The sequence below is a fragment of the Empidonax traillii genome, unplaced genomic scaffold (assembly GCF_003031625.1).
Source record: "Empidonax traillii isolate 1590-97213 ecotype Southwest subspecies unplaced genomic scaffold, ASM303162v1 scaffold62:size2133460, whole genome shotgun sequence".
Classification (NCBI taxonomy): domain Eukaryota; kingdom Metazoa; phylum Chordata; class Aves; order Passeriformes; family Tyrannidae; genus Empidonax; species Empidonax traillii.
In genome coordinates, this window is record NW_020955255.1 from 1,835,888 (window position 1) to 1,862,466 (window position 26,579).

The 26,579-nt window shown below is 39.2% G+C and overlaps 2 protein-coding genes across 10 annotated transcripts in view; one reads left to right on the forward strand and one right to left on the reverse strand.

Moving 5' to 3' along the window:
• The window catches only part of BCAR3 (BCAR3, NSP family adaptor protein), a 90,725-nt gene extending 77,645 nt beyond the window's left edge, over positions 1 to 13,080 (forward strand). For all 6 annotated transcript variants that reach the window (XM_027879973.1, XM_027879974.1, XM_027879976.1 and 3 more), the window contains 9 exons: positions 1,815 to 1,943; positions 3,041 to 3,483; positions 4,063 to 4,163; positions 5,672 to 6,309; positions 8,951 to 9,066; positions 9,890 to 10,061; positions 10,251 to 10,374; positions 11,237 to 11,449; positions 12,205 to 13,080. In XM_027879973.1, the coding sequence (XP_027735774.1) occupies positions 1,815 to 1,943; positions 3,041 to 3,483; positions 4,063 to 4,163; positions 5,672 to 6,309; positions 8,951 to 9,066; positions 9,890 to 10,061; positions 10,251 to 10,374; positions 11,237 to 11,449; positions 12,205 to 12,392 (2,124 nt within the window). In that variant the 3' untranslated portion in view covers positions 12,393 to 13,080. The remainder of the gene's footprint in view (positions 1 to 1,814; positions 1,944 to 3,040; positions 3,484 to 4,062; positions 4,164 to 5,671; positions 6,310 to 8,950; positions 9,067 to 9,889; positions 10,062 to 10,250; positions 10,375 to 11,236; positions 11,450 to 12,204) is intronic.
• Positions 13,081 to 13,543: 463 nt separating this feature from the next.
• The window catches only part of FNBP1L (formin binding protein 1 like), a 55,799-nt gene continuing 42,763 nt past the window's right edge, over positions 13,544 to 26,579 (reverse strand). For 2 of the 4 annotated variants that reach the window (XM_027879982.1, XM_027879979.1), the window contains exons 10-16: positions 24,918 to 25,076; positions 21,488 to 21,502; positions 19,429 to 19,538; positions 18,687 to 18,819; positions 18,167 to 18,261; positions 17,534 to 17,682; positions 13,544 to 17,141 (exon numbers count right to left, since the gene is read on the reverse strand). In XM_027879982.1, the coding sequence (XP_027735783.1) occupies positions 16,963 to 17,141; positions 17,534 to 17,682; positions 18,167 to 18,261; positions 18,687 to 18,819; positions 19,429 to 19,538; positions 21,488 to 21,502; positions 24,918 to 25,076 (840 nt within the window). In that variant the 3' untranslated portion in view covers positions 13,544 to 16,962. The remainder of the gene's footprint in view (positions 17,142 to 17,533; positions 17,683 to 18,166; positions 18,262 to 18,686; positions 18,820 to 19,428; positions 19,539 to 21,487; positions 21,503 to 24,917; positions 25,077 to 26,579) is intronic. The other 2 variants (XM_027879980.1, XM_027879983.1) reach the window with 2 other exon arrangements.

The following is a 26,579-nucleotide window of genomic DNA, read 5'->3' on the forward strand; positions in this document are numbered from 1 at the left end:
ACGCTGGTCTGATAGGGCACAGGGATTTGGAATGGAGGGCAGATTTTTGGCCTTACTTGACTATGTTTTGACACTTCAGTATGCTTTTGGACTTCAGTCCTCACCAATCCCCTTCTATGACTCCTTCTACATTCAGTAAGTTCACCTCTTCACATCGTCCATGGCTTTATGAACAAGTCCTTGCAGTGAAGGTCTTCTTTTTTTGTGGTATGGTTTCTTCCTGAAGGATTTACTCCTTGTCAAAAATGCTTGTCCATTGTGAACCACATTTGTATGGAAAAATAACACCCTATTATGGTTCACAGAAGGGAAACTGGGGTGAAAAGTTATTCTTTACTAGGTTGTTTTTATCTTTTACCCTTCTGTATAAGCTACTACGTTAATTTGTGTTAGTCTAAGAGAAGCCTTAGTTCTCTCCAAGGAAACCGCAGAGGAGAATTTGTCTCAGAATTTCTCTGGACTCCCAGAGAATGCTTAAATAGTCTTGGCAGTAGGATGCCTCTTCTGGCATTATTCCACCAAAAATCTGCTGTCTGGTAATCTGTTGTAATTCAGTCTGCTTGAAATTGCAGGGAGAGTTGTTGAAAGAAGTGTTAAATGTGTGCCACCTGCTCCCACGGTTAGGTGCTGTGTGTATTCAATGTGAAGAAGAAAATGCTATAGAGAGCAAGTGTTCATGGAAAAAACAGGATTGGTGGGCAAGATTTCCCAGTTCTCTTTTAAATAATGCATGTGTTCCATATTTGCCTCAGTGTATCAGTGAAAGGAACCTGTGAGCTTTGGCTCATATCCACAGCTAAGAAAAGAAATCCATAATGCACCGGAGCAAAATGTTGCATTTTATTCTGTGCTGTGATCTTTCTCTGAAGAGAGAGTGTACTCAGATTCTTTGATCAGTGTAGAATATGTTCCCAGGCTTTTGAAACTCTTCAGCACAACAAAGAAGGGATGGAGTCCCAGCCCTTGGAGAATGAAAGGAAGTCCAAAGTACTTCCCTCCACTGAGTGGTTTTGAAAGACTACATGGTCTCTTTCCAGAGAAGATACCACACCTCACTTTGTTACCAACACTGCAGCCATGAGGACTAGTGAGACAGAGTGGTCCAGCATGAAACCTGTACTCCAGAAGATAGAATTTTTCCAGAAAATCTTAGAGTGGTTGTATAGTGGTGATGGAGATATCTTCAAGCAGATCTCATGCTTTTTGTGCTAAGGGGCAACAAGAGATTTTTTTTTTTCCCCCTTAGGAAGGGAACATCTTGGACATGCAGATTTAGACAGATAATGACCATCAGAAGTAAGCCCTTTATGGCTGAAATTTTACTTTGGCAAATTGTTTCTTAGTGCAATATTGAACAGCTCTGTGTGTCCAGGTTAGCCTGTCTTGATGCATTTGGAATGTTCTTAATTGGAAGGGTTCAAAAGGGGTTGGGAGGAAAGAATCTGAATTTAAAATGGAAGTTTAAAGAGGAGGAAGAATATTGGAGCAGGGCATTTGTGTCCAGCTCCATTTTTTTGGATATAGTTAGAATTCAGATTGGAAAGAGGAAGTAAGAGAAGTGACTTTGTAGGTGTGTCGTTACTAGTTTGGTTTACAGACAGAACACTTTGCTCTGTTCCGTGTGGTGTAGAACAATCACATGTTATCTCACTGAATGCTGGGTTTTGCAAATACAATCTAGAGAGCAAAGCCAAGCCAGCCTGCTGAAAGCAGCACCTGCATTCCAGTGCAAGTCATGTGATGGAAGTTATAACCCAGGTAAAATGTTAATCACTAAACTTGGCACAGTTGAAGCTTTTAATCTTTTATTGCAGTTTTCTAGGGAGAGGCAGGTTATGGACAACAGCCCGGAAAAACTGAAGAAGGAGTTAGAGGAGGAACTACAGCTGAGTGGTGAGGACTTGCGTAGCCATGCCTGGTACCACGGACGTATTCCTCGGCAGGTACGTGGTCTTTGCGTTGCCAAATGTGCTTTGAGCTTCTGTAGACGAGCACAATTTCACTGAAGTGCTATACACATCTCTGATATCTGCATTAGTTTAGTAGACACATAATGCCTATTTTTATGAAAGCTATGGTATTTATCATGGCTTGGCAAAAAATGAGGCTGAGGAAGGATTTAGGGGAGACCCTGGTGGAAAATAAAGATATTTCAGGATTGCTGTGCGCTGAATACAGGTGGAAATAGAATTTAAGCTGTATTTGAGAATACTATGTCCACGTATTGTTCAGACACACTGACGTGAATTTGGTTTGGTATTCTTAACCAAAGTTAAAATGTTCTTGTTTACTTTCTTTCTTGCGCTTGGAATTTGGGAGAGAGAAAAAACCCACAACAAAATCTACGCAATAACTTAATTTCGATCCTTGCAAACGCAGTTAAAAACATATTAAGGCTGTGGTTGGATCGGAGCTTCGGTTTCCGAGCACCTGGAGCTCCCCCTGCGGGCCTCCCTGCCCGCCCCTCCCCGCGCAGGGAGAGCAGGCTCAGCACCCACTCACGGCACTTGACGCTGACTGCGTCGGTTCTAGCACATGAAAGGAGTAACTCAAAACAGAAAAACAAGATTTCTCTGACTCCTTCTAGTGCAGTATTCACAAAGAATAAAAAATGAAAGCTTCTGTCACTTAAGGTAATAAGGAAAGGGCAAACTCCAGGATCTTGTAGTAATGGCTTCTGAACTTCAATTGTGACTGTCTATTCAGATGCTTTAAGCTCTAAAATCCTGGATCGTTGCTTTCCCTTCATGCCTTATTTTCTTAGCAAACTAGAACATGCAAAAGTGGGTCATGCTGCTGGCTACTGCTTCCTTCCAAGAAGCCCCTCCACATCTCTGCTGTGAGATGAGCTTTTAATTTTAGAATTGGAGACATTATTCTTATAACACACTTCATGCATTGCTTTATATTCATGGCATGTCTCAATTTTGGCTTTGCCAAATTAATTCTTATGTTTAAAAATGTTTTCTTGCAATGTGTTGTTTGGCTACTTGTTTTCTGATTCTGAAAGTATTTTTTGTGTAACTCTTTTTCCTCCAAGGTGGCAGAAGACCAAGTTCAGAGGGATGGAGATTTTCTGATTAGGGATTCTCTCTCCAGTCCTGGGAACTTTGTTCTTACCTGCCAGTGGAAAAATACCTCTCAGCATTTTAAAATCAACAAAACAGTTCTAAGACTCAGTGAAGCCTACTGCCGTGTTCAGTATCAGTTTGAACTGGAAAGTTTTGACAGTATCCCTGATTTAGTTAGATACTATGTTGGGAATCGCACACCAATATCAAAGCAGAGTGGAGCAATTATTTTTCAGCCTATCAACAGGACTGTGCCTCTCAGGTTTCTAGAAGAAAAGTATGGTGTAACTCCAGTCCAACAAAAAGAGCCAAGTACCCCTGACGGAAAAACAGAAACTGCAAAAAGGCTGAGTCTTGGTACATCCAGCATGCAGTCCCCGGAGCAGGGCATGCCCAGAGGAAATCTTTTGAGGTACTTAATTTTGCTGTCCTTATGGAAGGAAATGAGGTAACTGCTGTAGGTGATGTACATTTTCACTCTGATTTGAGATGGAAGGCTAGGCATGAGGGTTTGCTGATTTTTAGCAAAGGATCAGCAAATCCACAAAGCGAGAGCAAATGTGGACTCTGGAAGCACAACAGCATTGCAGCTTGTTCTTCAGTGACTTGGCAAGACTGGACTGCGTAAAACAAAGGATTAAAATAAAATGTTGTTGCTGCTCTGGAGAAGTCTGGTTTTCCATATTTGACTTCTGAAATAAAAAAGCCAAGTGTGGGCAAATGGATCCTAATTTCAGTGTCCAAATCAAATGTTCCGTTAGGAGTTCTTTATGTTCAGAGAAATAGCCTCGTAAGTGCTGCAAAGTGACACATGGCATAGCCCATTTCACTGCCACTGCAACAGCATGAAGTACCTTTTATTAGTATAAGCTGCCCAAGTGGAAAGCTAATGATCCTTGCACTGTTTATGATATATTCTGGCAGTTAGATATGTATGTTAAGAGTGTTGCATATATTGATGTGGTTTTGTTTGCATTTTTGTTTACCCTAGAAACAAAGACAAAAGTGGTAGCCAGCCAGCTAGTTTGGACCATGTTCTGGAGAAAAGGTTCCCTTTGAAGGCTCACCAGTCAGAGAGCTATCTGCTAATAGGTATGTTTTGTAATTAAATGTTTCACACATAGAATTGGTGTTCAGGTAGTCTGTAACTCTTCAGAGCAAAGTGAGAGTGCTGAGTGTTCTGAGCACTGTAAATACAGTTATATTTAATGGCCAGTGTAAGCTGTGGTAGCACCCTGCTTGCTTTTTAGGTCACTAGAAGAGGATTTTTATTGACAATGCACCAGCTAGTTTGAGTACCTTAGCACACAACTCAGCAGGCTTTCACTCCAGAAAATGACAGCTACAGTTGGCGTTAATGTCTTTTTTGATGGTATTACCTTTCTTCACTTGTGCTTTACAAGAACTGACTTGTTTCGGTCATGTCTTTCTGACAGAAGTGTATTAAGTAGAAGTGGTGTTTCATGGAAATTCTGGTAACCTCTTTTTCTCAGGGTGAAGTATGCGGATGTGGGAAATGTTCCTCACCGAGAACTATGAGGGCTTTTGTACTCAGTTATGTCCTTCTGCCTCCCTCAGTCTCTCTACCCCCATCCCTTTTGCTTTTAATTACTTTTACTCTCTCTGGTGTTACAGCCACTATCATCTTACTGCAGGGCTACAAGGTGTGCTAACACTTGACCAGTTGTTGATTGTGGCCCTTTCTTTTTCATCATCTTCAGATTTTTTTAAGCAATTGTTTCCATACTAACACATGGAAGCCTGCAATAATGCATCTCTTCCCATCTGGACAAACTGTAGTGTTTGACTTCCAGGGCTGCTAGGCATTTTGAATACAATACTGTTAAAATTCATAGTGCCTATTGTGGAAAGACTTCTCATGACAAAAAGAATGCTAAGTATTTGTATAGTGAGACTGTATTCTGATAGAAAGGGTGTGCTCCTGTGTTTAACAGTGGGATGGACAGACATTTATGAAGCAAGTTTCTGTCCATCTGTAGCTGAATTGATTATTACAATCCATGGCTGCAAAACTTTTCTTTCTGTGCTATAACAGTCCTGCCATGCATTTTGTAATGGGATCAGCTACCGTTCCACAAAAAGATTAGCATCCCTGAAATTCATTCCTTCCATACCTTATTTGCAGGTTCAGGCTTGACTTTGGAAAGTTTTGCTTTCATCTCAAACTTGTCATTCTCAGAAATGACTCATCTTTTATGTGGTGTGGCTGGAAGTTGCTGTTTTTATAGCCTAGATCAGGTTTCAAAGAAACCTCCTATTCCAAGCCATGGAGACCATCCAGCTCTGACAGTATAGCCTATGTATGCAGCAGGGACTGGAATTATTGTCAGCATTACCACAGAATAATACTATGGTGCAGCTGCTCCATGTATTTGGGATTTGGGGAGGATCAGCAAGTGAATGGAATTTGCTGGCTAGCTTATTCCTCAAAATATAATTTCATATACATTTTTGCCAGTGAATAATTTACATGATCTAACAATATTTTCCTTAGGAAATAGCATTAAGAGATGAACTCTGGGACAGGGATCAGGAGTTGTATATATTTTGGCCTTCTAAAATGCCATTTTCCCCTGCAGGTTCGAGACATCCATCTCGATTACCTGAAGCAGATACAAACTCCTGTCCGAGTTCACCTGCATTTAGAACAGGCAGTGAACCATCTCTAAGCCCCACAGTTGTTCAGAAACTCACCTGGGAGTCACAAGCAGGGGAAGCTCTAAGAGGATCAGACAGTCAGCTCTGTCCAAAGCCTCCACCTAAACCCAGCAAACCCCTGATGAAGCCCCCAGATTCTCCTTTGGCTTTCCACAGTTCAGAAGGACACTACTGTGAACTAAACCCTGCCAGACATCCTGCAGCAACAAAACAACACTTATGTCAGAAAAACAGCTACGTGGAATATCTGACACGAAAGGAGAGGGGAACACATTCATTCAGGAACTCTGAAACGAGCTATCTGATCCTTGACGATGATCCTGCAATGAACTCTGCAGATCCTTTAGAAGCTTCAACTCAGATGGCTGAAGAAGACAACATCTTTTCTGCACCTGTTTTTGAGACAGTGTCTAGTTTTAAACCAAATGATTTTGAATCCAAACTACTTCCTCCTGAAAACAAGCCATTGGAGACATCAATGGTTAGAAGAGTTAAGGAGCTTTTCACCAACAATAACCCAAAGATTATTGCACAGCATATTCTTCGAATGGACTGCAAGGTAAAAAAACCCCACAAGTTCATGCATTTTATTTTGTATTGTGCAAGTTTAGGCTTTTCAAAGAACTGATATGAAAAGATTAATGGGTAGATTTGCAGGTAATGTAATGTTTGTATTGGTTGCAGGAATTTTTTGGGTGGGTTTTTTCCATTTGAAGAACAAGAATGTTCACTCTTTGGACCAAAGGTCTCTCATCATCCTTGACTTGACTTCAGACTCATATTCTCAGTGTTCCATACATCTTTTAAATCTCTTACCAGTTGCTGCATCTCTCGGATTCAGCCTTTTTCCTGTATTGCAGGAAGAGCTATCTGTGCTGTAAACACTGGGAAGAACTGCTCATGACAGGAAATGCTTGTATGGGCAAAGAGCAGACAGACATTACCTGGTTGCCATATGGCTGGTTGTAAGATACCGTGTTCAAGGAAACTAAATACATTTAAACTTCTAAACCCAGCTGCTCTTCTAATCTTGGTCTGAGTTCCTGTCTTACAGCTGGATAGGTGGTGTGAGAAAACAGCTATCAGGAGTAATGCCTTTCTGTCCTATGAGAGAACTGTATTGTTAGCAGAATTGCTTAGAAAGATGTGAAAACATAAAGAACTGTTTTTCACAATGTAGACTTTGGTCAGCTGACAGGACTTGGAGCTCAGCTGTTGAATCAGAAAGACAGGAGAATCATCTCCTAATGAGGTAATGACTTTGTGTAATGAAAGAAATGTAACTGCAGCTGAATCTGCAGCACTTTGCTGGGATGATTGAGTGCTGCCCTGCAGGGCAGCTAGAGGAACCAAGTGGCAGGGTGGATATCTAACCCCCAAGCTTTTTTGGGTTTTAGTTGTTTGGGATTTTAAGAGCAGTCTGAGAAGCAAAACATGTGGCTACTTACTGGGCAACTCCATGGCAGACGAGAAAGGAAGTGGAAATGGTGATGCTCCAGAAGAAACGTGTCTGTAGTGCTCTGCTGGTGCTGCTGCACTGATGGGCACTGTGGCTCTGAGGGTGGGGGAGTGCCTGTCAGCTCCTGGGGTCCTGCTGACAACAAACACAGCTCCTCTCCTCAGTAGCTGCTGCCAACTGAGGCTTCATGGCAGGTATGGTGATTCAGAAAAACTCAGCTCCACAACTGCTTGCTCTTTTCAGAAATGGTAGGTTGAGGCTTCCTTACTATGGTTCCAAAGTAGTAATAGCATTCTCTAATGTTTAGTTCCAAAATTCACTTTTTCCTTCCTTCAACCTAATAACAACTAGAATATCTTTAATACATTGTTAAAGAGTGTTGCTTGAAGGCATAGGATATGCATGCCTTAGAGAAGTAGTAAGCATTTATATATGTGTGTATATATATATATTATAATCAATTAGCTCATTACTGGACTCCTTATTTTAAATACTATAAACTCTGCAATGGATCCAAGGAGCCAGCTGGCCTGATGGAAGTCTGAAAGCCTGTACAATTAATTAAAAGTCACTGGGGGGTTTTACAGAAACAGATTTTTGGATTTTGGAGCAGGAACAGTAACTAGCTGGGACAGGTAGACATGTCTACTTGATATTCATCTCTTAGTGCTGAACCAATGCCTGTCATTCATTGGAACTTGTTGCATAGACTGCACTGATAAGAACTGCATGATACAATGAGATTGGCATGTGAATTGGGCCAGAATGAATGCCTTGTACTGAGATCCCTGATAAGGCTGAAGTTCTTAGGTCTGCTACATGGCATCAGTTTGCCTTTTAAATAATGACACTTCTAATAAAAAATCACCCATATAGTAAGTGATGAAGTGAATATTTGCTACGTGTATGTGAATGACAGAGTAGCAATCACTGTGTCTTGGGGCTTCATATCACTCCTGTGTCTCTAGAAGTGGAACAGGTTTCTCTGCAGTGCTACATTTTGTACCAGTGAGGCTTGTTGTGCAGCCCAGATTGCTTTCATCTTTCACAACCATGAAAGCCTGCTGATGGGTGTATCAGAAAACTGCAAGCAGATTGGTTTGTAAATGTCTCAACATACAGGCCTTAAACCAGTAGATAGTCTTATATTATCGTATTAATGTAGTTTTTATTATTATTAGCATATATAATTGTCATTGAGATAACCAGTAGCTAATGTAATATGTTTAAAAAGCAAAGACAAATTGGTGGGGGTGTCAGCTTTCATATACCGACTTCATTAGGCACTCTGCATCCTCCTTTTTCTACTTCACCTTTATGAGGACCCTGTGATGTAACCAAAAACATTCTGAGCAGTCATCTTTTCAGAAAGGAAAAAGGCAAAGCAAGGTGTACATCTTTAAGGCCAAAAAGCAGTGTGACTCTGACAAGGACCAGGCTGGGAGCACTATTTCCTGGAACTTCATCCTCTGCTTCCAGAAGGAGATGCAAGTCTGATAATGCGTTTTGGTTACACTTTTTATGTTTTCTGATGGCTGAATAATATTAAAAAAGTGTTTTACTGGCCTTTTTGTGTCAGACACTGAATGTGCCTAAGTTGATTTTGATGCCTGTATTCTAATGTTGCATTTCATGCACTTAGCTGTGTAAGGCCTGCACTAACCTGGAGTTCTGTGAGGCTCGAAGTTTTTTGAAGAAAGTTAAGTTTCAAAATTTAGGCACAGTTCTTTGCCTTTGACAGGTGGCAAGGATAGTAGAAGTTTCTGAAGAGATGAGAAGGAATATGGGAGGGAACTCTGGTCTTGAACTGATTACCTTGCCTTACGGACACCAGCTGCGCCTTGACCTCATTGAAAGGTAAATGTTCCTGTTACTCATTTCCAGGGCAGATGGCCAGAAGCTCTGAGCATGGCTGCGCTGTGCTCCTCATTTCCTCAAAGAATGCTCTCCTGTATGTTTCCTGAATTCACATGTACAGGTTATTCAGTCAGATGGCATGTAACTTCTTTTTGAATAGGAAGTTCCTGAAGGCCATAAGGCAACTCCACACATGTAGCGCATGTAGGAAAGAAAGGGGAATGGCATTGAAAGCAAAGGGTCCTTGGAGCAGCTGAATGCCATCAGCTCCCCTTCACAAGATCAAGTATTAACTAAAATTCAGGAATCAATCTGAGCATGTAAGTGTGTGAGTAGATTGAAAGGTAGCAGCCTTCTGCAACTGGGTAGACATCGGAGGGTCTAATAAAGTAAAAAATTATCAGCAAAGCTTTCTGTAAAACCTCTGCACAAGTTAAGGGGGAGCATTTGGGATGTACTAACCCTGATGTACAATTTCTCATATTTTGGCAGTTTGATTGCTGAAATGTAGGAGGGAATGTCACAGGATTTGAGTGTGGAGGACAAAGAGAATTGGGGCAGTTTTCTCAAGAGTGTTCATTCATTCATTGCTTGAGCAGAATTTTGTGTAGTTCCTAGTATTTTAGGAGAATTTATTAAAATATTAATATAAAGCTTTTGTGTATGTATTTCATACGATGTCACTGATGCTTTAGATGCGAAGATGTGGGTCAGACTTCAGTTTGCTGGGCACACCAAGGTAGAAATATACCTTTGAACTGATCTTTGAAGACTTGCAAATTTAATAATTTGTAACCAGTCATATAAATTGATCCACTTACAGGCACAATACCATGGCAATAGGAATAGCTGTGGATATCTTGGGTTGCACAGGAGACGTAGAAGATAGAGCAGCAACATTAAACAGGATCATCCAAGTTGCCGTGGAGCTGAAGGATTCACTGGGGGATTTATATGCATTTTCTGCCATTATGAAAGCACTGGAAATGCCACAGGTAAAAATCTGTTTCTCTTTATATTCCAAAATGTAGAGTAGTTTGATGGGTTTATTTAATTTAAGCAGCTTCTTCAAGACTAGAGAGATCATCAGAACAGAGTCTTCATGACTGTTCTATGATTCTATGACTAACAGTGTACTTTTCCTGTGGAGTCACTAATGGGTATTCCCTATTTTGTTTGAACAGGTCAGTAGATTAGAACAAACCTGGACTGCTCTAAGACATCGTTACACCCAGACTGCCATTATGTATGAGAAACAGCTGAAACCATCTTGCAAAGCTTTGCATGAAGGACAGGATGAGTGGAATAGTGAGTATGAGGAACACTGGTTTCTCTTTAGCCTTTTACCTCTCCCACTACTGATTTCCTGGGTAGGGAGATGAGGCAGCTGCTCTTTCCACAGCTGTGCATTGTATGTTAAAATGACTGTGTGGACTTGTATAATGCAATATGACAAGGAAACAGAAGCTAACAGCCAACCAAACATCAGTATGTGTTTGTGTGCCTGTATCCCTGCAGAATATAACATTCTTCACACACCCAAACCTCCTCTTTGTGGACAGAAACCAAAACACTGCATCATCTTCCCTCAAAGACAAGAAAAGATCTCCTTCCTCACAGGAGAGTTAATTTTGGCAGATTTTGCTTTTTAGTTGTTTGCCTGTTGGATCAGAAGATGAATCCTCAAACAGAAAGGATCAGCTAGGCAATTACTCTGATCACTTTAAGTGCTTCTGCACCCAATTCTTTGCAGCTCTAGTTTTTAAAGGAGTGCAAGGCAGACAAAAACATTTCTACAAGAGAATGGGTAGACAGTGAGAACTTTTTAGCCTCATGGAATTTATTGGAATGACCTGGATTTTGAAAATGTTTTTAAAAAATCTGTTTTTTTAAAAAATGTGCTTAAAATCTCTGTGCTGCTCTGCAGTAATTCAGCACAGCCTTCTCCTGCAGCAAATACAGCTTTCCCTCACTAATTTGTCTTGGTCTTCTCCCCCAACTAGTTCACTGGAAACTGGTAGGACAGGTATATCTGAGGTAAGGTGGTAATTTGAAAGATGGAAGACAAACAGTAGTTTCCACCGTAAAAGAAGAATAGTGGCAGTTACAATACTTTCTCCAACTAGCAGGTTTTAATGTCCGATGATCTGTTTGTTACTCTCTATCCCAGAGACCATCAATGCTCCACAGGACAACATAACAGTGCCACTGCTGCTGCCTCTCCTTACGCTGATGGAGCGCCAGGCAGTTGTTTTTGAGGGCACAGAGCTGTGGGAGAGCACTGACCAGAGCGGTGAGATAATGCTGCGGCACTTGGGCGCCGCTCGGGCCATCGCGCAGGACGCGCAGCGGTACCGCCGGGCTGCGGAGCGGGCGCTGCAAGGTAAGAGAAGCTGCTGCTCAGCAACAGCACCGGGGGCTGTGTCTGCACGGGGGCCACCACCAGGCTGTGTGAGAAATTCCTCTCCTCTCTGACAGGAGCCGAGATAGCAGAGAATGTCCTGCAGGAAACTGAGCCTGAGGACAACATCAGTATTGTTTAAAAGCAGCCAGTAAATTATTCATCACTCTAGTTCTCCAATAAGCATTTTTGCTAAACATACTCAAAGTTCTCATGACTTAATATCGTGACCCTTCTAGCAACTGAAGTACAGTAAGGACTGAGGATCACTTCCTGTCTTCTGTACAATTTAGAATTCCTACTCTGATTATTGCAAATAAACCACCACCCGTGATAACAAGGTTCTTTACAGCAGTGCACGATGCAACACTGAGATCCTGACTGCTTACCGCATGTTAGTTAGGTGATTTTTGGTTTTTTTAAACCTGCAGTGGAAAAGTTAAGGGAGTGGAGAAAAATATAACGATTTCTGCAGGCAGCTTGTGTGCATCAGTAATGATATTTAAGGTCAGGCTATAATGACAATTCTAGACCATTAGAACTGAACCAAGATAGCCTGTCCCAGTGTCCCTAGAGCCATCTGCGTGCTACTAGAATGTCAAAGATGGAAAGGATTTGCACTGCTTTACTAGCTTGTTAAAATCATTGTGCAAAAGAAATGCAGTTTAAAAGCCATTTTTACAGAATAAAAAGCATTTGCCTGATGGTGGTATTGTGGGATTCTTTTTACTTACTAGGTTTCCAGCCAGATGAAGAGCTGAGTGAAATCTTCAAGACAGAATTTCAAATGAGATTGCTCTGGGGCAGCAAAGGAGCACAAGTTAATCAAAGTGAAAGATATGAGAAATTCAACCAGATTTTAACTGCACTTTCCCGAAAACTGGAACCTCCTGTAGTGAAGCTGGTGGAACAATTAAGTATATAAGACTCTGTAAACACTATTTAAATTTATTTACTTGAAATAACCTTAGCGTTCTTTTGGCAATATGATACTGCACAAACCTCTTGCATTTCACAAGATGTTTAGACTTTTAATGCACAATGCACACTTGTTTTAAAACTACTGAATTCTAAACAAATTATTTATTTACTGTGACACCGAGTCATTTAATGATCCCTTTGAACAGTTGGTTATCCCTTTATTTCCCCAGAGCTGCAATGTTTTAATGACGCCAATGAGTAAGGGCATTGGCATCCTAGTATTAAGATGAAGCAAACAGTGTAAATAAAATGATAGATTAAGTACCTGACATGGCAGAAAAACTGTTGTATAATATTCCTCTAATGAATATAAAATACTGTAAATAGAACTGTGATTTGAAGTGTATCTTTATGCAAAATAATTTGCATATTTACAGATCACAGAAATACTGCAGGTTGCAGAAATGATCCTTTATCTGTGACCACAACAAAAGGCTCAAATGTCATGGTGCCTGTGAAAGTAGAAAATGAGTTTGTCTATGTGGTGGGACAACTTATGGTGTTTTTAAGACAGCATCTGTAGGGCTTTGGCTTTTGCTGGAGCCTGCACAACAGCCACACTGCCAGGAATGAATGATGAAATGGCAAGAACAAACAATCCAGATAATTAAAATGCTTTCAGACATGAGTAAGTGTGGGTGTATGTATGTATTAAACTTACTTCATTTACTGAGCTGAATGACTTTGCCTTTGTCCAAGGAAAAAGAAAAAATACTTACCAAAGTATAAGGTGCTGTTAGCACTTTTTACAGGAAATCAGCATGCACAGTATTTGTTATATAAAGAGTGTTTTAGCAACAAATTCCACTTTGTCACATACAGAACTGGTATAAGCACTATCCTCAGAAGCTGCACAACTAAGTAAGAACTACAGTTAGAGCTGCATGTGCTGCTTGTTGTCCGTAAGTCGTTTCTGGAGTGAGATGTTACTTAGAGCATTTGAAAGTATTTGAGTATGGTAACAACAGAACCACCAAAATCTGCTCCTCCTATCCATGCTCACCAAAGAGGTTTCTACCACCACATCAAGAGTTTACAGACCTTACACTGAAAGTCTCCCTGTCAATCTTAACAAAAGACAAATGGGGAAGCTAATTACTTAGACCATGAAAAGATTTTTTTATTCCATGAAAATATTCTCAACAGAGAACACTATTTTTAAACAAAGCATTTAACATCTAGGAAATCAACATGTGCACAAAAAAGGATTAAAAAATTACTGGAAAATGTCAGATTCTTTAAGACAACTCACATTCAGAATTTTAGAATAAGTGATTTATAACTAGCTGTGCAAGTACAAATGTTTTTTCCTATGTTTAATAACCCTCATACAAGTTGCACTATCCATCTTGAAAGCAACCTGCCTCCAAAGGAAGCAAATCCTGGTTTTAGGAAAACAAACAGTAGCGTGAAGAGAACATTTAGTCCTTTACCAGGAAGCGTTATTACTGACCTGCAAGGCTGTTAGCCAGGCAGACCACAGGCCCTTTAGCAGAAAATACACAGATCACATTTCCTTCTTTTCACAGAATTACAGAATCACAGAATATTCTGAGTTGGAAGGGACCCACAAGGATCATCTTGTTTCCTCTAACTTTAAAATAAAAAAGCACTAGATTTAAAAAAAAGAAAAACAAACCAAAAAAACCAACCCCGAGCCCAACAAACCCCCCAAAAACCCCAAACCCAAAAAACTACCTAAGTAGTTTTGTCAGTATTGAGTAATGTCACATTATTATATAAATAACCCTGTATACAAGCTCCAAAAATCTAAACTTTAGAGTTTAATAGGCCCCATAGTACACTAGGTCAAGCTGTGTAATAGTGGTATACATAACAAAAGGAATAAACCTCTACACAAGTCACTCAAATTCAGTTTTACTGGTAGTACAGTTTCTAATAACACTGAAATGAAACAGAATCCAGCACTGCTGCATCCAAATATTGCTTCAGACCCCAGAAAAACAGGATGTTTTAATTCTTATTTCATAATGTGCTGCTGAACAGCAGGTGGCTGGGTTGACAAGCTTTCTCTGATACAAATATCCCTCCCCCCAACATCTCTAGTCTAATTCTTATCACCTTAATCAATCAGATATGATGTATGTATTAATAGAACCACAAATGGGAGGCAAGACAACATAAGCAATAGGGGCACTGCAGACAACTATATTTACACGTATAAACATATCCAAATTTCAATTGTTTACAAGTAAAAGTGCACATAGATCATTAACGAAGTATCACTCAAATTTCAACTGGTCCGTACAATGAAGCATCATCACCTGGAAATGGACTAGCACTGCAGTAATTCAACTTGGAACTTCATAGTGAAAAACTAAAAGACGGTTTCCATAAAAATCTTTTAAAAAAATATTAAAGTAAGTCAAATGAAGAGATACACATTTCAATGTATAAAATTCATGAGATACACATTTCAATGTATAAAATTCATGATGCACCATGTATCCAGTAAAGTAGAGCTCTAGAAAACACCTACCGTGGCTACCTCAGCAGCTGCAGCACTGTGGAAAGAGCTGAGACACAAAGCCCTTGTGGGATACTGTAAGTGGTAGTGTTGGCAAACAGCAGATTTTAGGCACTCTAGTTTAAGGCAGCATTTGAATGGCAAGTGGTTGACTTCTGAAAACAGTCATTAGCTCGCAGTGGTGAATCCTCTGGTTGTGTTCCAGGTTTTCAGTGCTCACAACAGGTTACTGAAGGGCTGAAGATGGACCACAGGTCTAGGAGTTTCTCTTGATTGCATTGTAGGCTAGAGCTGAGATGTATTAGTTCCCCAAATTAACAAAATACATTACGGTCTCTTATCAGTTATGCCAAAAATCTGGAATGTAATGACGGTTGCAGTGGTATTGTTATAGCAGCATACATGGATACTGGGATGAAACTCTAGTGCTGAAGATATTTAAAGAAAATGATTTGTTACAAAATAAGACAAGCAGTGATGGCGAAGTGTTACACAGAGCATGCCTGACTGTCCTAGGCATGCAGGAGGAGGTTAACGGCGAGCGTGGAGGTGGCACAGGCAGACTGAAAAATGACATGGTTCTAAATGGCTGCCAATTAAAATGAGTTGGAAAAGAGCGTAATTGAGAAATCAAAACATCGCACAAGCTAAAATATAGTTTGTGCACCTGGGACAACCTAGGGCAATGAAAATAAAGCAATTTTAGGAGCAGTAGCCTTTTTTACTCTGGTAATGGAACTCTATTTTCCTGCACGAATTGAAGATTCTGTAATACATCCTTACCTATATATGGAGATGCTAAGATGTTAGTGACTAAATGTATGTCTGCATGCAGTCATGCAACTAGCTTTTACCCTTGGGCCTCCCAGTCTAGTACCCCTCCCCTTCCCACCCCCTCCCCCCCAGCAGCTGCATGTAACCTCCTTCAAGATCTCGCCCATTTTCTCAGAAACCCGCTTCAGGAACCTGCAGTCCAAGAGGAAAAAGAAAAGAACAAAGTTACTGAAGGCCTTTAGAAGACAGAGAAGCGTGCTCAGTTCTAACAGGCCATACTCAGTGGCTACACATCAGCCTTGTACTTAATTCCACAAACTCTCAGTAGAAATACGAGTTACAGTTTTTAGATAAGTGTCTTTTTTTTTTTTTATAAAGTAATCAAGTAGTGCAATGCAGTTTCCAATCCTCAGTGATTTAACAATGAGGAGAATTACTGTACATTTAAGACCTTGATTTCAAACTAAACATGATACAATTCAGAGGGTTAGTTTACAGGCACAGATTAAGAATATAAAATCATTCCCTTATCAGAAGCAGAGAGGGGTTTCAGTAAGACATCAAGCATTACATGTAGTCTCTTTTTTGTTTGTTCAAGGTATCTAGAGTTAAAACAATGAAGCTGTGTCCAATACAGAACATTCTACATTACAAGTACTGAAAAGGAAGGAGACAGGCAGGTCAGCGAACTTTCTGTCCTTCTTAATCGTAATGTTTTTTCCTGAGTATTTTTGTTGAACTTTCAGAATCAGAAAACATTTTCCTGTTTAAGAAGTGAAAGCTGCCAAGTATTTGCAAGGAAGGAAATTAATAATTTTCAGTAACTGAGTTCAGTTAGTTATTAGAGGAAAAAGCCCTCTGTTTTAAGCATATAATTTAAGTTATAAAAGTGAGAACAGTAAATCTTAGAAATCTTTAAAACTTAAGTATTTTTTCAGTTCTCTGTAAAAGTATTCTACAGAACAAGCAGGAATCCTGGGCCAATCCACAGCTGAACTGGATTTAGTGCTTTGTAAAGCAGGAACTCTAGATCAGTTAAACAAAGCAGAAGACATTGGTCAAAATTACAGACCAGTATAAGATGCATAATTTACTGTGGTTATCTCTGAAAAGAACTATAGCAAACTCCCAATGCAAACAACTGATCATTGCTGACTTCTGAAATTTTAATTCTTTCCATGAACCTGTGTAACTTACTATTTATCCACTATTTTCCCTGGGGAATGTACAACTGAAAGCTGCCAGTTTACTGTTAGATATAGGTTACTGCACCTTTGCTGTTTTTCTCTAGCGTTACATCTATATATGATGTGGGCACATAGCCTTCCTCTCCATTATGTCTTCGAGCTCTTGTCCACCCATCTCCTTTGTCCTCCTCAATAATGTACAAAATTTCCCCTTCTTTCATTGCTAGAGTGCCTTCATTATGACCTGGGAAAAACAAGAGGCAAAGAAGTCTCAGCGTTCAGGCAGAATTTCAAGTCATCTTTTTCCCAGGGCGCAGTTTTCAAATTATATATAAACAGGAAGAACAAAAAAATCTGTTCAAGAGAACATATGGCCAAACACACTTACAGAAAAGAACCCAGTCCAATTTGTAAAGCTGACCATTTGCCAATAGCTGTGCTAATATTTATCTTAAAACAGCACAAATGTACTGCTTATGAGTTAAAGTAATTCATAAAGTATTTTCACTGATCTTGTAAGCAACTGGTTGCTCATACAGTTAACTTACTTTAAATCATTTTACCTGTCTTCTCCATAACAACTAATCCATGCCTTATAATAAGCCAAGGAATCATAGTGCACGTTGTTAACCTTACCATCAAATGGATATATAGCCTTGCAATGTCCTATAGCTGGCAATGGATCATCATCTTCAAACTCATCATCAAACTCATTTGGATGAGCGTGTTGCTGTGGTGGGCTGCGAACTTCCTGATTGGCATCATCCGTGTAGCTCCCCTCAGGGCTGGAACGCAATGATGGGAGCATGAGGACTCTCACGAGTTCTCAGCTCTACGACTCAGAACATACATGCATCACAGAAAGGGCAGACCAGGCAATTCCTGTTAGCAGCTTTTATGTTACTCCAGAGGTGATTTTCTGAAAAAACTGACCTAGCAAAAGCTTAGACTGAATTCTGCTACAAAAACAAACATAAATTTGACATACTTGTCTCCACAGGAAATGGAAAACTAGCGTGAGCTTTAAGCAATAGAGTAAGATAGCTTTAAAAGGCACTGCTATTTATCGAGCAGGTGTTTCAATTACACTGTTTTTACATGTTACCATAATGGCATGAAGTGACCTCTCAAAGTCAGAACCAGTAAGATTTTCCTTTAGAAGGACCCAGACTTTCAGAGGGTAAGTAACAACCATCACCTCCTGTTAACTACCAGAGAGATGTACTGATTCTGGCTAAGACATAATAGCAGTAGAGACAGAATAGTGACCTCTCTCGGCCCTGTGTTACAAGGTGGTTGATATCGCTGCTGTGCCGTCTGTCGCTTCTGGCTGCCACTTTGCCTTCAACTTCAGAGAGCCAGGCCTTGGGGGAGAAAAGACAAATACTGGTGTCAAAGAAAATGGGATGTATGCACTTCAGTGCATACAGTCCACAGCCACAGAGAGACTGCATGCAGATGTCAAGCCTCATAATTACTTCACGTGAAGCATGAACTTATACTTAGCCTATACTCCATACTAGTCTTAGGGAAAAAAATAGTCTTTAATCATATGTGAATTTCAGAATAACTGAATAATAATACCTTCTTCTGAACAGTTTACATCTTTAATAACATACATCCTATTCTGGCTAGATGAACACACTTGAAAAAACGGCACCCCACAAAAAAATACTATCAAGAGCACTCTTAAGTAGTTTTCCTGTGTGCTATATTTAAAAGCTGTAAGGCAAAGTACAATTGTACCAATCATTTACATTTTCCAAGGAACTCTGTTTTAGAGTCTAACCTCATTCTTGTGTATTTCCATCCGAAGACGGTCCATGTTGCTCATAGTCTCAGTTAATTTTGGTTGCAAACTGCTTGGATCACCCATTTGGGGATTCTTCTCATAAACATCCTTCATCTTGATGAGGGCATCTCTAAAAACATACAAAACACAACAATAATTATGAAAATTACATACATCAGTACCGATTCAATAAAGCTAAAATAATGTGTGTGAGATCCAGACCCGTGATTAGATGCTAAGCATAGAGATGAGGAACTACTGCTCCCCCACACCTTGCCTAAATCCTTCTCCCATTCTGTCATCTTAGCACTTTGCTTTCCTTTCTTGTGCTGGGCACAGGCACACAAGGAGTCCAACTGTTGACTCGTCTCTATCCAGTCTCAGTGCTGTTTCCCATACTGTTTGTTACAGATAATTTCCTAATTATTATTCCTAATTATATTCTTAAGGCTCCAAGTGGCAGCTCACTTGCTGAACAGACCTATGCATTTTTTTTAATGCCTGATTTTAGAGCCAATGTTTCCTATGCAGTATTAGGATCAAAATGAGTAATACAATAAAGTAAAAGGAAGCAACGGTAATAGAACCTACATACAAAAGGTATGAACTTTAAAATGCTTGTTAACAGCCTGGCCTAGTAGATTGTCTCCTAGCTTTTGAGCACTGTTGCCTTAGGTAGAGGACTCCAAAAGAAACACGGTGAGAGAACCGTGACAGAGCTCCACAAAAATGCACTCACTTTTGGTCTGTTTCCTTCTGTAACTCTCTGTTAAGCTCATCAATCCTCTGTTGCAGTTTCTTGCGCCTTTGTTCTGGAGGGAGATGGCTGAAGTCTTCTAGTGCAGGGCCCTGCAAGCAGAAATACCATGAAACAAGTTACATGCACATATCTGGGCAGCTGAAGTGACATATCCACACATGGACAGTGTTCACTGGAAGCAGGATGGACCTTCTTAGAAACTCTACTCGACAAACAGCTCTACAGAAGACCGCAACAGAATAAATGCGTGTTCTTGCTGCCAGTGCAGTCACTCATTCAAGGTTCTTTCTGCCTTCTGTAAGTTGGCTCACAGGGGTAATTCAAAATTTGTAGACTTAATTATTTTTCTTAAAGGCTGAGTCATGTACCTCCTGTTACATCCACTGCACTCAAAGCAGATTTAGAAAGGACAGAATTAATTACTACAGAATTATTTCAGAACAATAACCTAAGATGTATATACAATAATGGTATGTAGATATCATTGTTTCTTTATCTGGAGTGTGTTCTATGGTGATTTGGATAGTACCAAGAGAAAAATACTTTTTTTGGATCTTCATTCCAAAGTACTATTACAGTTCTCTTCCAGAATTTCAGCAATCCTAGACAAAAAAAATTACAACTTACAAAGTTCTGATGGATTTTACCTAGAGTAAAACTAGTTCAAGGAGCACAGAAAAGGCCTTTCTAATATCAAAACTTTAGGTCTGTTAATCAGAATTCAAAAGTGCTCAAAGTAACCTTTTTACTATTAAAAAAATCCAAAAAACTTAGGGAAGGAAAAAACCTCTAACTTCCCAAACCTTAAAAACGCCCCAAACCAAGCAACCTAAAGACCACCTATTGTTATGGACCCAAACCCGCAAACTTGATTGCAAACTTGTGCCAAGATTGTAAGAGGGATGAAAGGGCCTGGGTATGAAATGCATGGGAAGATTTTTACGTTGTCTTTTGAATTTGTTGTGAAAACTCTTCCCCTCAGGGTGACAGGCAGCGACCACCGTGTTAAGAAGGAAATATGGTCCATGTCGTAATAACAGAAGTTTAAATTCATCTTCTGTGTTCCCAGTTGCCTAAGGAAGTTGGTTTTAGCACAAGAAACCTACTTGCCATTACAGTAACCCTCCATGGAGGCAAACCAAACTGGACAGCGTTTCTTTTGTCAAGAAGGAACTTGACAGAAACTTGACTTTCGAGATTTTTACACGAACAGCCTCAGGCTCAGGTGCCAAGTTTCCAATATAAACCCCCTTAAGATCTTCTTGCTCCCTTCAATGTCTTGGATATTTTGCACTTGTAAAAATCAATCTCATTGCTTCTTAAGAAGGCAATACAAGACACCATAAAAGTAGGAAAATCAAGATATAGTGTTTCCAAAATACAACAGAAGTGTTCCCTTCTGGAGGACAAAAAAAATCCTGAAATCCTTTCGTGTGCTTTTACACACTACAAAGAAACAAAAAGACAATCACATCCTCTGTATCATTCTTCCTTACAGGTCAGTTAAAATCAGAGTATCCTAAAAGAAGAATCAGAAGAAGAGAGGTCTTTTTGTGGATTTTAGTGCAAAAATCCAATCCTGACTAAGGTGTGGTTTTCATTTTATGTAACAGCTTTCTATATTTCTAAGCACAAAGGATCATTCCCCCCTGCAATATTTTTTTCCCAAATTCAAAGGAGTGCAGTATCCAATGTTTGTTCTTTACACAAATTTTGTAATCTTTTCATCTAGTATTTTATGCTGCTTGAACAATTTTCCTGACAAAGAGAAATCACCAAGTATTTTCCATTGTGACCATCTCGTGAATACCGGTCAACTCTGAAAGTCCCAGATCGCAGGTTTAGTTGCAGCCAGATCACAAGTCGAATTGCCTTACATTAAGCATGGATGATTAAGAAGACTGTGCATATGAGTGGAAAATCTGAAGATGTATTTCAGCGCCTGACTGAAAGCAGTTATGATATGGAAACACTTTCAAAGATTACTTTCATGCTATCTTAGGAGAAGTACAGCAGACAGATCAGCACACGGGCTTACCATCTTCACCGACCACTGCACAGTTCATTTGAAAACAGAAAGAAACGGGAAATTACTGACATGCAACGACCAGTTACGAAAATGATTAATGCCTAAAAGTCTATCTTTAAAATATTACTTAAGGACTGATGTTTTCATTTATAAAAATACATTTTACTATAAGCACAAGAATTGCTTTAAGAATTACTGAAAAAAATTACTAGTGATAATGGGTACTTTAACTTACGAAATTTTAATAGACAACTTCATTAAACTACTTTTGAATTTTAGTGTTTTGAATAATAGGTTAAAGACCTTCTTTTGTAGGAAAAGAAACACACACAGAGCCAACATTGCACAAAATAGCAGAATTTGATGATGATGGACTGATCAACCATATGCAAATAATTCCTTAATCACAGCTCAAAATCCATTACCATCACTATTACAAATGTAATTTTTACAATGCCTTTACTTTATTATCACAGTAGATCTAGAATAAATAAAGATATTTTTCAAGTTTAGAAGTAATCAATTCTACTTTCTGAAAACAGCATTTGAGTTGTTGTGATCTAAAAATGTTTTAGTCCGGATAAAAATAAAGACATTCAAGACTTTATCCTTAGAAGAAGCAAATAAAACATGGGGGTCTGAAGTCGAATCTTGGGTTTAACATTCACAGCATTTTGAAGATCTCCAATGCTTTTAATGACTTTGGATAACCCTTTCCAGAGAAACACCAAGCAACTTCGGAGATTGAGATCAACCTCACTTACGAACCCCTCAGCACTCGTTAAGGTTGTTGATTGGGGCACACACACAAAATTAGAATTTCTAGCAATGAGGCAAAGCATCTTCACAAATGATACTTTGGTAGAAAACTCAATACAGTTCAAGGATGCAAAATGGCATAAATAATCTTCCTGTTCCCTTTAAAAAGAGCCTTCCAAGCAAACACCATCAAGGTTCACATATTGCTGCTGCTGCATCTGTTTCTGTACCAACTGGCACTGACCACAGGCTCTCACAAGCACTAACACTTCTGGAACGGCTGAGCTTTCAAAGGAGAAGCAGCAGCAGTACTAATAAAGCAAGTTACACTTGCTTACACCTTTATTCAATAACCTACTCTACAGCTACTGTTTGCTGCTTTTGCCCTGCGTCATGATAGAAAAATCTACTGCATGAAGCACAGGACAAAGGAAGCCTGGTTTTGTGATCTCCAGTGCCTTGAGAGAAATCTTGTCCAGGGCATGTTAAACACAATAACCAGTATTCTTACTGTCTGATACCTGCCAACTCACGGGCAGAGCTCGGTAGAAGCTGAAGCAAATTAAATACATTTTACACAGGCAGATACTGATAGGACCAAGGGCAATGGTTTTAAACTAAAAGAAGGTAGATTTGGATTAGATGTTAGGAAGAAACCATTAGGAAGGTGATGGGGCACTGGAACAGGTTGCCCAGGGAAGTTGTGGCTGCCCCATCCCTGGAAGTGTTCAAGGCCAGGTTGGATGGGGCTCTGAGCAACTTGGTCTAGGGGAAGGTGTCCCTGCCCATGGCAGAGGGATTGGAACCAGATGATATTTAAGGTCCCTTCCAAACCTTTCTATGATTCTATGGTTTGGTAGTTCTGCGTGTCAGTACCACTGGGACAACATTTTTCAGGGACAAAAATTTAGAAAACAGCATCATGTATGAGCAACTATTAAACATTTAATCAAGATATATTATAAAGATAAGATTGGTCAATGAGATTAAAAAACAATCTGTTAGTATTCCAGTATACATGCTGAAAAGACTTAAAAAACATGCGATAATGTGATGTCTGTTAAAATGCTTGCAAGGAAAATCAAAATATATAAAAATTAAATGTTTATCTTGAAGATTTTACAGAAATATTTAATCTTGTGGCTTATCTGAGTTAATCAAGATCTGCAGGATACGAGTGATCCTCCCTAATTTTAAATAATACTATCCTATATTAATTCAATTTTACAACATGAACAGTGTATTTAAAAAAATCAGTTTCATTTTCCATTAGCACTCTCTAGTTGTTAGCAGGTGATCTTTTGCTTCAGTAAGAGGTTCTAGAACTACTAGTACTGCAAAGGCAGTGATTTGTAAGGCAGGAGTCAATACATTCAGTGATCAACAAAGCCGAGGTGTAATCAAGACCTGTGCTATCTAATCCAGTGAGTTCCTCACTAAGTACTGAAGAGAAAACATCCCCTTCATGACCAGCCCAAACTATGATATGAGTGATTAGAAGGGGAAAGCAGACACAAAGTCCTCCATAGGTACTTAGAGGACCACAAGAATTTTCTAAAAAAACAGTCATGGTAGAAAGGGTATTTCCAAGATATCAGGGGGCCTGAAATTAGATGCCACAACTTGACTTCAGGGAAATAAGTTTTAACTGGAACTCATTCTATTTTAGAATGACAACAAGGGAGCCTCTAAATTATACCTTTGCTGCAAAATAACAACGTTGTACCTTGATCTCCACATTACGTCAAGAGTAGACAACCATTCTTGATGCAAATGAGGCAGCAAGTCAATATTGTTTTGAAACATTAAAAAATTATTAATTATGTATCATCAAATGCATCCAATTATCTCATTATTTGGATCAATAAATATCATTAAATATACATAAACTGGGCAGCCTATGCTTTTCTGACATACCAGGGAAGTGCCAGTATATTTATCACTAGTACTATAAATGTTGCTAGGAAACCATGGATTATTTCCCTTCTACTGCCTTCCAAATAAATTCTCTTTGCAGAATTTTGCCACTACAAATTAGTAAATTAATTGGTAAGTCTCAGTAGGAGGCATTTGGTAGTAATATTTTTTTTTAGTATTGTTACCCCAAAGAACCTAAGACAAACAAAAAACAATTAATTAATCATAAAATGCATTAAAACAATAATGCTTTAAAAATCAATATTTCAAAATGTCCAAGTCCCATGTGCTACAGAAGAAATTAAAATTCTCCCTTCTCCAGTTCAGTATCTCATAATCAACTACTACAATTTCAATTCAAATTCAACAAAGACCTACCAGATCTACCAGATGATTTTTGTGGTGATTATATGGCCAGTGATAAATTACTGCAAAAATATGTTACATGATGGTAGGAAAACATTTGTGAATGTGAACAACAATGAAGAAAGGTATCAAACACATGCTGATCACCCTCTTTATAACACCTTTCTTTTAGGCACAAGTATTTCAAATGTGATAAAGAGTATTTCTGTTTTATTTTTAATCTGGTGGTAACTTCTGTACAGTATGATAAAAAATATCCTAGAAGTGACCTTATATAGTTGAAGTGTTACTTTTAACCAAGTAAGCCTTATAACGAGGGTGAAGAGCATCAGAAAAGCCACATCACAAACACACTGTTCATAGCCCATCATGCATTTCAACTTGTTATTGAACTTACCCCTCTTTTGAGGCTTCTGAAAGAAGGAATTCTGGGTTTCCCTGTTTTTATGTCACTCATGCAATAATGCACTGGTTCAATGGAGAATATGGGATACTGGGACCCATTAGGAGTACTGGATGTGTATAAACTAGTAGGGGTTAGGGGTGGGGATTGTGGCTAATGTGGAAATAAAGAAAGCAATAAATAAGCCAAATGTTCAAAGTGATTTTAAAATGAAAATTCTGTCTTACAAAACTAAAATTTCCATCCAACACAGAAACAGCTTGTAACGTTGCAGACACATTAATACTATAACTGTATCGGGTTTAACAGGGTTTCTGTCATGAATTAAGTCTTCAGAGTTACAGGTTGCTGCAGAGAGTGAAGGAATATTCAAAAAAGCTTTAGAATCAACACTGCCACAAGATTCTAACAAGGTCCCCAAGTTCCCCGTCTCTTTTCTTAAAACAAAGTTCTGCTTTTGCCAGTTTAGTCACAGTCATTCTGGAAGCTCATGCATTCCAGCCCCATGCTTCCTCCTACATACTGAGGTACCCTACCAGGTTTGCCAGAACAGAAATACTGGGTACATCTATGGAGAATGACTAAAACAAAAAGTGTTCTCCATCTCTGTAGTCACGCTGGACTGACATAATGAATGCCTTTTTCAAATTGCTCCCTTCTCCTCCCTTTTTTTCAAATTGCTTCTCTAATTTTTTGTCTGTCAAACCTCTGCTGCTCTTTCCCACTTCAATTTTTCTGTACTATTTCCACTCTTGCACAAGTCATTCCCTTTCAAAAAGACTTTTAAGTCTTTGACAACATCAGAAAATACGTAAATGCGTATCTGGAAGTCAAGACCAGCCATAGTTTCAGCTAAATGAAGGCCCAAGGGCTACCATGAATACTCTAGCTGCAATAAATCAGCTGGTTTTGCATTAGCTAATTTAGGAATATATTTTAAAACCTGTGAATAGTATTTGGAATTAAATAAGTATCTTCTGATAAGTATTTTGCTCCCAGCTGCTGTTTTGCAGAGCACTCCTCCATTCGACCCAAAAACAGGTGACAAAAAAGGAACAAAATCTTTCATTTTGTCCAGGCCCTTTAGGAAGAGACACGTGTAGTGTGTATAACAAATGTACACCTGTGATTCCACACAGAAAACAGTAAGGCTGACCCTGAATGCCATATACAAAGTGAACAAACTGGGGAGAAGAAAGAGTAGGGCAAGTCCTGACAGCTTTCCTTATACTCAGGGACTTCTTATAACTACAGTAAATGCCAAGGTCCAGACTGAAAAACAGTGTAGATTTACAGACTCTCAGAAAGATATCTTGTGGACAAACTGGCAATTACGATCTGATTTTAGACCAGGTTGAATCTCACCCACCTCTGAAGACAAATGCAAGAATTATGCTTGTACATTACTGCATTTAAACTATTATCAATAGTTAATTATATTGCATGAAAAGCAAACAATCAGTTTTCACTTTAACACACAGTTGCAGTTACATAATATATTGAGCATGGAATAAAAAATCAGCTGTATCTTTCCTTTCTATAAAGATATGCTTTCCTGGAATACTATCAAGTGGAAAATAATTCCTACCAGTAACAAGCTCTAAGAATAGTTTCCTGTAATAAATGACAGAAACTAGCTTGGACCATTAAAATAAT